Source organism: Podarcis vaucheri (genome assembly GCF_965113315.1).
Source record: "Podarcis vaucheri genome assembly, chromosome: Z".
Classification (NCBI taxonomy): domain Eukaryota; kingdom Metazoa; phylum Chordata; class Lepidosauria; order Squamata; family Lacertidae; genus Podarcis; species Podarcis vaucheri.
In genome coordinates this window covers 23,999,004-24,012,046 of record NC_138758.1, presented here as the reverse complement: position 1 = coordinate 24,012,046, position 13,043 = coordinate 23,999,004, and the positions used below count along the sequence as shown (strand labels likewise).

At 42.1% G+C, this 13,043-nt stretch overlaps 1 protein-coding gene across 14 annotated transcripts in view; it reads left to right on the top strand.

Annotated features, from left to right (window-relative positions):
* The window catches only part of TENM1 (teneurin transmembrane protein 1), a 392,346-nt gene that overhangs the window by 321,387 nt on the left and 57,916 nt on the right, over positions 1-13,043 (top strand). For all 14 annotated transcript variants that reach the window (XM_082208504.1, XM_082208503.1, XM_082208513.1 and 11 more), the window contains one exon: positions 2,513-2,667. In XM_082208504.1, the coding sequence (XP_082064630.1) occupies positions 2,513-2,667 (155 nt within the window). The remainder of the gene's footprint in view (positions 1-2,512; positions 2,668-13,043) is intronic.

Genomic DNA, 13,043 nt, shown 5'->3' with positions numbered 1-13,043 from the left:
AAACATCAACTCAAAATACAATACAATACAAAGATATAAGGCAAATCTAGAGTTCTGTTCATACACCTATCAATTGTCATCTTAGATGGGCAATAATGGATTCTATCGTATGGTGCTATCAACTTCTTTGTCTGTGAGAAAGTTGCTTAGTAGTTACATGTCTCCCTATCTTGCTGTCATAGTCTTTTTTAAAAACCATCATGCCATAAACAGAATATCATAAACATAATGTCATTTGTGCCTTTATGTGTTTTAAAGTTCCTCTGCCCTCTTTAAACACTTCTGATGTCTGATTCAATATCCTTTCATTGTCTATTTTAATGGAGTTTGGAGAAAATGATTGCCAGATCTTTTATAGATTTCCAGCCCATGAGAAGTTTATTGATCCATTCACCATCCCCATAATGCCACTCCCCATTTCTCAATAAAATGTCAATCCATCAGTTGTTGCTTGTTATACTCCACATTTGCTTGAATCACTCCCATGGGCACTACTATCTTTTCTCCTATGTACATTTTTGTGTGTGATGACTTCCTTTGTTTTGATATATGAAAAAAAATCTTTGTACTCTATGCATGAGATGACAGACAAAGCAGGGCCAGTGCACAGTTCATTTCTGCTACTGTCCATCAAGGAAACAAACATTGGGATTTATCTTTCTATGGTATAATATCTATGTCAGGAACAGGGAACCCATGGTACTCCAGATGTTGTTGAACTTCAATTCCTATGAATCCTAGCTAGCATGGCCAATGGTGAGAGATTATGTGAGTTGGAGTTCAACAGGTCCTCCATTCCAGATCTTTGCCAAGGTTTGGACCTTTCTGATTTCTTACAGGCTAACACCACCTTGAATATACTACTTTTTATTGCACCCTCTGAAACATCAATCTTTAAACCAGCTCTCAGGAAGGCAGGAATCCTTTTTCACATCCTGAGTGGCTTATCATTCTTCTGCAGAACTTGTGTGCATTATTGTTTCTTTTCTAGCCTTCCTTTGGCCTTCCACTACATCCCTTGCTGCAGTCTCAATTGTCATTCCAATTTTTTGTATTATGGAAGGGGGGCTTCCTTCAGTTTTGAAGCATCTTCCATATACTTTTCACTGTGAAGTCCACATCCACATTTTTTTTGTCTGCTTGTGCATTGTTAACCCAATCTGTGCAATGCAATCCCGTACATGTTTGCTCAGAACTTATATGAAAGTGTGCAGAGCAAATATGGGGAACCAATGGCTGTCTAGATGGTGCTGGACTTCAACTCCCATCTGCCCTAGCGAACATGGTTGGTGGCAAGGGATGATAGGAGCTGTAGTCTCACAATATCTGGAGGGCCACAAGTTCCCCCATTTCCAGAATATAGCTTAAAGTCACATTCCAAAAGCTGTGTGTGTGTGTGTGTGTGTGTGTGTGTGCATGTATTTTATTCTATAAAAAACATTGCAGTCACAGAAGAAATGTGCTTTCAAGGTGGACCTGTTTGTAGAACCTGAATCCTTTTTCTGTAACTACAGGCTTTGGGAGTAGGTTTCAGCATCACAGGAACTAAATAAAATTTAGAATATAGAGGTTATAAGGAACTATAATTATAATTATGCTTCTACATGTGAAGAGACATTGCTGCACGCAGAAGGTTCTATGTTCAGTCACTGACAACACCAGGTAGAGCTGGGGAAAACCTCTTAGCAGAAATCCTGGAAAGCTGCTATGGGTCAGTATATACAGCACTGAATGAGATGGAGTAATGGTCTGACTCAGTATGTCAGTTTCCTTTGCTCCTCTGTTCCTACCCATCTGTCTAAGGTAGTTTGATGTTTGCTGGCTTAATCTTTCTGCCCTGTCTTCCACATACTGCTCACCACCACTGTATCTTTTTTCTCACTACTGCATATACAAATAATAAATGTGTTTTTACAGTTCTTAAAATAGTTTGTAGCTGTATTTGTAAGCTAGTTCAAGTTGTAAGAGAGGCAAGATAGAAATATTTAAGTAGATAGGTAGATTGATATATGAACTATTGTTTATTATCATCATCTGGCAAATTCAGTTTAAATCCAACTACTGATTTTCAGGCTGGAGTTTGTGTTTTCATAAACCTCATTGCTTTGAGCTATCCCCCCCCCCCCCGTTTCTTCATTCTTTATGGGAGTAAAGCATGTTCACAAAAGCGCAGAATAATCACTGTGCTTTCAGAGGGGTTTTTTCCAGATGGTTTCATGAATTTGAACACACATAAAAAGACAAATAAAATGGAGGGATATTATCAAATCAAACCAGAAAAAGTCAATAGAATGAAACAAAGCCAGCATTTATAGCAGTACTGGGGAAACCTATGCTCTCCAGGTGTTTTTTGTTGAACCACAACTCCCATAATCCCTGGCCATTGGCCATATTGGCTGGGGCTAATGAGAGTCCAACAGCAGCTGGAGAGCCACTGGCTCCCTGACCACTGATTTATAGTTCTGGTCCCTGGTAGTTTTCCTGCTTAATCTCCTTTCCTCTTCCCCAATAGGTATTACTGTAGATAAGCACGGCTTCATCTACTTTGTTGATGGCACCATGATTCGGAAGATTGATGGAAATGATGTGATCACAACATTAATAGGCTCAAATGGTCTCACGTCAACCCAGCCACTGAGCTGTGATGCTGGAATGGACATCACTCAGGTAGACACTAATCGTTTTTATATGTTGCAGCTGTTCCACATGGAAACAAATTTCCTTTGGTCTGCTGAAATTACCTGTGTTAAGGACAGCATTTGAATAAGCATGGTGGTTTTAATCAACTTTCTCTAGGTTGTGCAGCAGCAGCCTGTAAAACTTACTTTGAGATCATCAGTATAATGGAATTGTGGGCTCATCCGGCCTTCTGCCTGTCTTGCCGCTTTCCCCTGAGAAAACTCAATCTTTACTGCTGAATCGCAGCAAACATCAATTGGGTTTTCCATGGATTGACATATGTTCCAATTCAGTGCTAAAGAGTTTGTTTCCCCAAGGATAGCAGTGGGGCAAATGGAAAACTACTTAGACCCATGCTTTCTAGGCACGGGGCAAGCGGGGCAAGTGTGGACAAAACCTAAGCTGAGCAAATAAGGTTTTGCTTTTGTATGTGTCTGCAATTGTTTATGTTTTTATTTACTTATGGCTCATAGAATACAATGCTGTTAAAAATGCTGTATTTGCAAAAATCTGTTTCAAGATTGCCTCTAGTGTGACACTTCTATCCGCTGTCTCAGAACATCTGGCATGCACACACAGAGATAATATTCTTAATGAAGGATACTGCCTTGCTATTAGATGGAGGGAAATAACTCTTAAATCTCAAGAGTTGTAGACCTTTGGAGCTGTTCATTTCCTCTTGGGCTTTGAGAGATCCAAAATGCATCCACCTCCCCCCCCCCCCCCCGGTTTATGTTTAAAAACCAAATAAACTCAAGCGCACTAAACAGCCTCTTAATAAATGAAACTTTATAGAAACATTACAGAAAGCATAATGGTCAGTCAGCTGTTGCCATTGAATAAAAGGAATGGCTAGAGCCGTGCTATTGCATGGTAGCTATGAAGTATTTAAACTAGCAGAGTTAATGAGACCCTCGTGTGGCATTAAAATGGCCTTTTTATTTTAAGACAAATAGTCAGCTCAGGTTTGCAGCCCAGCTAACTGTGCCGAAAAGCCAAACTAAATGTTACAGCGGCAGCCCACACTTTGGAACGCAGTTTACGCCCAGCAGCTATAAATCAGCAGGGAAGGGAGCGGGGTCCAAGCAGAGAAAGAAGAGGTAGGAGTATAGGGAACTACCTTAAAGCAAGTCAAGCCATTATTTATTAATTATATCAATTCGCAATTAATTCCAGATGGCTGCAGCTGCAACACTAAAAGCCCAGTTTTTAAGACAAATTAAGCACATCAATAGGGTAAGCAGTTATTTCAGGAGTGCCACATATAAGGAGTGCAGTTGCTGGGCTGAGGTGGTCCTTTAGGTAATCTGGTCCCAGCTTGCTATGGGCTTTAAATGCTAAAAATAAGACACTGAACAGCACCCAGGAGCATCATGGCAGGCAGTGCAGCCCCCTCGACTTAGTCCATCTAGTACCTTTACCTTATATTTTTAGCATGGTTACACCGAGGATGGGGTACCTCCAACCACTGGGCCAAAATAGGCCCACCAGGAGTCTTAATTGGGCCCACAAGACTTCTTTCCTCAGCCAAAACAATCTGCCTACACCGCTTTTGTAGGCCAAATTAGGATTCCTAGTGGGCTTAATTTGTGTGTGGCAGTAAAGCTACAGCTGCAAAGGAACAATCAGAAGCCTTAGAACACACTCCCAGTTATTGTTGTGCAAGCGAGACTTACATTTGGCACCTTTTATATTTGGCACCAGATGCAAGTCCCCCTGGTATTGGTTCCACTCAGGAGCTCCTGAGCTGAGCTGCTGAGTAGCTGGTCTCTGTTGAAAGCAATGCTTTCGTTTAAATTCAGCGCTGACTGTAAGCCCATCTTTTGGCAAGGGTATTTGCAGTCATGGTTTGAATACAACACTTAATGCTTGCTCCTGAACCGGGTTCGCGTCTCCGCTCCTCCACATGCAGCTGCTGGGTGACCTTGGGCCAGTCACACTTCTTTGAAGTCTCTCAGCCCCACTCACCTCACAGAGTGTTTGTTGTGGGGGAGGAAGGGAAAGGAGATTGTTAGCCGCTTTGAGACTCGTGAAGGGGAGTGAAAGGCGGGATATCAAATCCAAACTCCTCTTCTTCTTCTTCTTCTTCTTCCTTTGACGTTGAATCACTGACATCATAAGCATCTTGAAATGTTAAAATGTTCCATCTCATTTGACATCCGTTCCATGTGAAATTGACACTGGCTGAATTTAGACCAGTTCACAATGGCGTAGTGCCAGATTTTGAAGTGCAGGGAGCTCATCAGGATAGACCCTGGAGATTATGATGATTAAGATTTCTTACCCGCATTTCATCCCAGGGAGAGGTACAACAATTAAAAAATGAGATATTAAAATGAGATAAAACGAATTACAATCTGAAGGAATGGCTAGACAAAATATGGGGCATGAAAACAACTGTTAGAGGGGCAGGGGCCTTCAGTCTCAGCAACTGATCCATGGGACAAGGGTCCCTGTACTTATTAGGCCTGACACACTGCCAAGCTTGTGCAGATCCTGTTCTTGCTTTTTTTTAAAAAAAGAGTTAACTCCAATATGCACAATGTGATTCACTGTTGGCTTGCTCCTGTCAATATAGCTCAAGCGCTGTTATTTCCAGCGATGACCCAGATGGTCTTATAAAGTGGGCATTTGCAAATTCCAACACACACCAATTCAGCAACTACCAACAAGTGAAAGAAGGGTACATGGGCCATACTAGTTACTGTAATGACTTCCTTTATTGTGTGTGAAACATATGTTGATGCTTTGTGCTTCTTTGGCAGACATAACAAAGGTTCCGGGGTGGGGGATCCTTTTCTGACAGACCCCACCTCCATAGTGCAGTTTCCAAGCCATTCACTGCCCTGGTTGCTTCTAGTGGGTCAATGTCCTTCTTGAAATGTGGTGCCCAGTATTGGACAAAGTGCTTCCACAGTGGCCTGACTGGCACAGAACAGAATTGAATTGTTGCTTCATATGGTCTGGTAACAGGGCCTTTTTTCAGCCAGAACTTGAAAAGTAGAACTGCTTGGAGATGAAGTTTCTGATAATGTAGCTTAAGAATGTGTTCACTTTTTAAATAGTCACAGCACACTACTGATTCGTGTTCAGCTTTCTATCCTCTGGGACACCTATATCCTTTTCCACATGAACTGCATTTTTAATGGAGACTTTTGCCTTAGCATTAGTCCAACAGGTGCTAGTTGTTGTCATAACTTTTCAAACTTACTGAAGCAACTTTAATTGCTATGGAATGCATGCAATCAGACTCACATTTTGCTTGTGTATGATTTAAAAATATCTGACATGCTGATGTACGAGAAGAAAAGTTTAATCAGTGTTAATTTGCAATCCAGTCAAATTATTCTGTCACCCAGTGGGAAGCTCTGATCAAAGAGGTGTGTGGCCTAGGCTACAGGTTGTTTGGAAATGGTAACATTCAACAGATTTTTGTTCTTTTATAGCTTGGATGGGGAACCTGTGGCTCTCCCAGGGTTGCTGGACAACAACGCCGTCATCCCTGATCGCTGGTCACGCTGGCTTGGGCAGATGGGAGATGTGAGTCTAGCAACATCTGGAGGACCACAGCTTTCCCATCTGTGATTTATTGTTCTGATCTCTGTTAGTTTCCCCAAGAGAGCCAGGCTCTTACCTGCCTGTCAAATAAATTGATTCATTTCTGCACTAAATAATGAGCTGCTGATAAACTGTTAGCCTTGCTCCATCTTTAATGTTCATGTTATAATGTTTAGTGTGTACCCTTCAACTAAGAGCATTGGTTTTAAACAAATTGTCAGAAGAATATTTTTCATTTCCATGTGCTTCCCCAGCTGGGTCCCACCTCCCTCTTCCCTTCCACAAAGCCCTGGCAATTTCAAATGCTCCTTAAGCTCTTACATTTGACTTGCAAACAATTATTGCAGTTTTCTTTATCTAGTGCTGTTACAAAACAATCAGTTTTAGGACAAGGAAATTTATTTATTTATAACTAAAATTGTCTTTTTTCAGAGAGCAGGCTCGAGCCGCCATAAAGTCTAATAGCTTTACTATGGCATTGGTTTCCATGATAGAGAATGATTAAAAAAACAGGATTAATTTTTTTTTAATCACAGCAACAATTTTGCCCACCCACCATCCCAAAATCTATTGACATTTTTTTCCTCCTGGAAGGAAAATTATTTAACACATGACATTTGTGTCAATAAAGAATAAAACTTAGTAGAGGATTTATCCTGATGGAACAGTGAAGCAGATCTTATCACCCAATCCTTTAGGTATCCCTAGCTGTGACACAGTGTGTAATCAATTGCGAAAGATAAACCTGTATCCTCTGTGTCTCAAGCAACAAGCACAGTGAGCTCAGCCTCCTAAGTTGCAATTCCTTGCTGTCCTTCCACCAGCAGGTGAAGAATTTTGTATTCTAGCAGGCTTTTTTTAAAGTAGAGGAACCTTAATAGTGTTTTGTGTTTTTAAAAACTATCTTCATTTTAATAGATATGTTTTTATATTGCACTAATTCCATAGATAGTTTGATTATTATTTTTATATGGCTTTAGCTAGGTGTGTTTTAGCTGTAATTTTTGTGTGCTGCCTTAGGTCCCGGTTCTGGGGAAAAGGTGGAATAGAAATAAACTAAAATTTCCGTTTCTTGAATAAGTTTGCAAGCAGATGAGAGCCACCTAAAGGTGAGCCAATGCCACTACCTGCCTGACAGGTCAAATGTTATTTGGATTCCACACAGATAAACCATTCCCAGTAATGCCCCTTTCCCATTTTCCTTCTGCCCAACCAGTATATTTGGGTACATTTACATTAACACTAAGGTGGGGGTTCATTGATAGAGGTGCCCCTACATTAGGGAAGCCTTGAGTGTGTTCAGAGCATGTTGTACATAGGTTATATGCATATTTTGACAGCTGGGTGGGGCCACCTAGCTGTCAGTCAACTGATCTCACTATGGTGTCAAGTGGCCCAGCAAGCTATGCTTTGAGTGCCAAGCCCCACTTTTGGTAGATATCAGCTGCACTACTAATTGTTGCTTGCATCAAGCCCCTACAAAGGAAGATGCGCATGGACATTTTTCCTTTGCAGGAGTGGCTCAAGTGTTGCCAGCTTGAATTCAGGTCAGCATTGCAAAGTATCTAGTCTACAAGGTCTTGTTATAATTACTGATATTTTGCCATGCAGTGCAACAGAAGAAATCACCAAAATCAAGAGACGTTGTGTGTGTTTTTTACTCAAAGGAAGAAGCAGGAATGCATTTGGAAGTACCGTATTTTTCGCCCTATAGGACGCACCGCCCCATAAGGCGCACCTAGTTTTTTTGGGGGGAAATAAAGGGGAAAAAATTATTTCCCCCCCAGGCGCGGGGCTGGGGCGGGGGAAGCCCGAGCTTCCCCCGACCCCAGCCCCCAAACAGGCAGCTCTCTGCAAGCCGCGGGAGCCCAGCGCTGGCTCCCGCTGCTTGCTGAGAGGTCCGTGAAGCCTGGACGCGCTGAGCTCGGCTCACGCAGGCTTCAGCATGCAGGCAACTCTCCGCAAGCAGCGGGAGCACTCCCACTGCTTGCGGAAAGGTCCGTGAAGCCTGGACGCACTGAGCTTGGCGCACACAGGCTTCAGCATGCAGGCAACTCTCCGCAAGCAGCGGGAGCACTCCCGCTGCTTGCGGAGAGGTCCGCGAAGCCTGGAGAGCAGAGGGGTCAGTGCGCACCGACCCCTCTCGCTCTCCAGGCATCAGCAAAAGCCTGCATTCGCCCCATAGGACGCACACGCATTTCCCCTTCATTTTTGGAGGGGGAAAAGTGCGTCCTATAGGGTGAAAAATACGGTACATTCCCAATTCTTCTTCATTTTAGCCAAGGCTTGAAGATTCCTGTACCTGATATTAAATATGAATTCAGGTGCAGAAAAAGTATGTGTGTTTTGCCCCAAACTGCCTGGCAGGCTAGCCTCTGGAGTTCCCAGAAGGTTGAGGTTTCCTACTTCTTCATTAAATGTTGTTAGGAAAAGGATGACTTTTTTCAGCCAGAACTTGTCGGAACTCAGTTCCAGCATCTCTCGGGTGGACCATTCTAAGAGAACAAGGGAAGCATTTGTGGTGAGTTGCGGCACCTCTTTTTCTATAAAAATGGCATTGGGGAGGACAGTACACGAGGCTGTTATTTTTAGTGACAACCAAACATCTGGAGTAATGTTTCCTTCCAGACTTCACTGTGGCAATGGAAACGAGCCATAGCTCTACACTAAAGTGGATGCTCTGTATACAAAAAATAAAATAAAATAATAAAAAAATCCCAGGTTCAATCCCAGGCTTCTCTAGGCAGGGTTTCAGAAAGGCTCCTGCCTTCAACCGTGGAGTGCTACTGTAAGTCACTGTTGTCAGTACAGATGTAGAGCAATTGTTCTGACCTGGTATATGACAGTTCCCAATGCTCCGTTGAATTTGCAGTCTTAGTTCTTTGCCCCAACCTGAAAGCTTACTTGCCAGCACAGCTTTTATTATCAGACCATTAGTGTAATAATCAACAGAAATCATTTTCATGGTTGTCTAAATAAAGGGTCACCGTTGTAAGAGAGCAGGAAATAAAGCTGGAACACGGTTCCTAAAATGGGAACATGCTACACCAGTTGCTGATCGATTCCTCTAAAGCCATTTTCAACAAACAAACACATGCTACTGTTGTTCAAGCCTTCCAATTGCTTTATGGTAAGCCAAGGGGAGGTTTTAAGCTCTCCATATGCTGCCAGAACAAAACTTACAGTGCTACAAACTTTCAAAAGGCTGTTTTGTTAAGGGGGAAACTCAGTGCTCCCATCCTTAATTATTTCTACATCTAAAAACATTCCTTGCTTCTATATATGGGTCTGAATTATGGATGCTTATGATTGATTGATTGATTGATTGATTGATTTCGGTACCACTTAATATATTTAAAAAATATTGTGAAGTGTTGTGCAGAAAACGGAAGCAGCAGACAACTTAAACAAAATATTACAAAAAATACACAGTTACATATAAAAAATGTTGCATTGACACAGTGTTACTAGTATATATAAATAAATATCCATTCATTTTCCTTCTGACACATCCCCCCTTTCAGCCTCTGAGTTCTCATCCAGAATTCAAACACACTCTCAGTTCACACACAAAAGTCTCACAACAAGAAGAATTCCTGCAAACAGCAGACATCACCCTAGTCTGCCACTCCTGACTTGCTTTTTATCATAATTTATTGTATTTAAAGTGTGTAAAATATGTAGGTGAAAGCTACCTGAGGACATTTGTTATTAGCTTTTGTGTTGCCAGGCTTATGAACCTCCTAGGAAGAAATAGTTGTTCCCACTTATTGCTATATTAGTAGAAGAAACTGACCTAGGTAAACTCACTACTTAAACTCTTCAGGTAATTAAAAACTGTGATTTTGTTTTTCACTCGTGTTGATCTGTCTCATGTAGTACTTTACTGAAAATCCACCCACTCACCCCAGGTGGTTGTTGTTTTACAATTCTGCATTAATTAATGATAAAAGATACTGTATTTGAATCTTACTAAAGAGACAGAGAGATGTGTGAAATTATTGTGGGTGGAGTGCAGAGTTTATGCCATGGTTATTTACTTTTGAGGTAGCTGTGGATATTTGTGAGTGTCCTTTCTTGATTCTACAAATTATTTCACCGGTGGGTCTGCAGTCTTTAGAATTCCTGCATTCCCACACTTCAACTAAAAGCCGGGGGAGACATCGTGAGGTGACCTCTCCCATGGAGCTATCTTCAGAGCAGGAAGCGTGGATAGCTGGGAAGGCTGCAGAATGCTGAAGAAATATTAGCCAGAATGAAAAATGGAAATATCACCTTTGACCACCTCTCAACAGGAGGGTGAGCTCAAAAGCCCACACCCACTGAAATTCTAAAGAACTTCTCAAGTGATGTGAGGATGAGACAGATAAATGGAAGCCTTTTTATAGAGTTAAAAGGGGGGGGAGCTTTAAAAAATTGGAGGACAGATTTCAGCACAGCAGTAGTCTCACAGATTTAAGCACCAAGGAGACATCAGGAATCTTGTTCAAACAATTTGCATAATAGTAATTGATATCATGTGCTTCTGCCTGCCTTCGCCTACCTGATTTGCCTGGAGAGTCTTAATGGTAGTATGAGCACTTTTATGATGCCATATTCATTTCTTTATAATATTCTTCCATTGCTTTTTTTAAAAAAATGAGTTAATCCTATGGAAAAGAAAGTTTACTTTGGGGAAGAAGTACTTAGCTTAGTTGACATTTTGCCTGGAAAAAATATTGACTGTGCATCAGCCAGTTTCCGCCCTTCCTCTTATCTCCAGTTGATCTTATGGAATAAATTATCATAATGCGTGCTGCAATAGATCCTTGTTTGTTGTTAATGTGATGCCAAGAAAATGCATTGTGTTTGTTGCCTCCTGACATTATAATTAAACATAGATTTGGCCTTTTTTATTTTGTTTTGCTTCTATCTCTAAATTTAGAGTAAGGATTATTGTTTCTTCATTGAGCAGATAACCAAGGGATGGGGAATTTGAGGCCTTCTGTGTGTTGTTGGACTCCAACTCCCATCAGCCCCAGCTAGCATAGCCAATGATGATGGCAGTTGGAATCCAGCAACATAGGAAGGGCCACTGGTGCCACATCCATGAGTTAACCATATATTTTTCATTGGTTATATGAACATCATGAATAAAATTAGCCCTGAGTTGCTGAATGTATACTGAACATTTTTTTGCATATGTTAATGTCTTCTATTAGAGGCAGAACATATTTCATCCATTTGACCTTGTCCATTCAGACTGTATGCCATAGGAACACAGGGAGCTGCCTTACACCAAGTCACACTATTGAACTACTTAGCTCAGCATTGCCTTCATTAACTGGCAACAGCTCTCCAGGGGTTCCAGGCAAGAATATTCCCCTGCCCTATCAAGAAAAGCCACAGATCAAACCTGGAACCTTTTGCTCTCAAAACACCAAGCTTCTCACTTATCAACAGTTTTGAAAAGCCTGGGATTTTGTGATGTACTAGCCCTGCATAGTTTCCTTAAAATATGTATAGTGTGTGTGGGGAAATGAAACAGGTGTCTTTAAGGACTAGAATCTGTTTCCAGCTGGCTCGCCCCATTCATCTTCCTCTCAAAATATCACCACCACCTGCCAGAATGGTGAGCTCAGCCACATTCATCTTAATGCCAGATAGAAATATTTTTAAAGAAAATCCCCTGGATGAAAAGGACAAATTTAATCACTTAATGAGTACTCTAAATTTTGTTGTGCACCCATTGTAACCAAGCAGGTTAAGGCATAATAATCTCATTAACCTCACTTTGTTAAAACATCAATTATCTAAGTACAGTATAGCAGGTTCTTCAAATGTCTCTGTGTAGGAAAGATGGCAGCAGTTGCAGCCCAGTGTGGCTGTGGGTGGGTCAAGGGGTGGGGCAAAGATTTCCCGTGCAACCAGCTGGAGGCAACATCAGCCTTGGCTGGCCATGGGGAACATCAGGACTGCAAAATTTGAACTGGCCAGTCACGGCCAAGCTAGGGGACTGTAGTGTGTGGCAGACCTAACAAGCCTGGCTTCACTCAGGTCAGCTTAGCAATTGTCAACAGATGCCCCACTCATTCACCCTGCATGTTTTGGCCCCGCCCAAAAGAAAGTGGGCAGTGCATGTAAAAGGTAAAAAAAAAAAAAAAGAGGAAAGGTAAAGGACCCCTGGACGGTTAAGTCCTGTCAAAGGCAACTATGGGGTTGTGGCACTCATCTCGCTTTCAGGCTAAGGGAGCCAGCATTTGATCACAGGTAGCTTTCTTTATCATGTGGCCAGCATGACTAAACCGCTTCTGGCACAATGGAATACTGTGACGGAAACCAGAGCGCACGTGTACCTTCCCGCCACAGTGGTACATATTTATCTACTTGCACTCATATGCTTTCAAACTGCCAGATTGGCAGGAGCTGGGACAGAGCAATGGGAGCTCACCCCATTGCACAGATTCAAACTGCCAACCTTCCGATCGGCAAGCCCAAGAGGCTCAGTGGTTTAGGCCACAGCACCACCTGCGTCCCTTTACCTTAGTGCATGTACACGACCTTGCTGTAGGGTTTGTCACCGTATTTGGAACCGTGGAGGAATTTGCCTGCAGACAAATTGGACCAGCTTGGAGGTTCTGCCTACCTCACAGTTACTGTCACAAGTTGCCAGAGGAAAATTCTATTAGGTTGGTTCCTTAGTCTAAACAGAGAGAGAGTGGGAAGATGCCTGACCCCTCTATTCACAATCAAAATATCAAGGTAAAGAAGTCCAAGGGGGAAGATTCTGTCCAAATGCCCAGAGAGGGGGCTCATTACTACCCAAA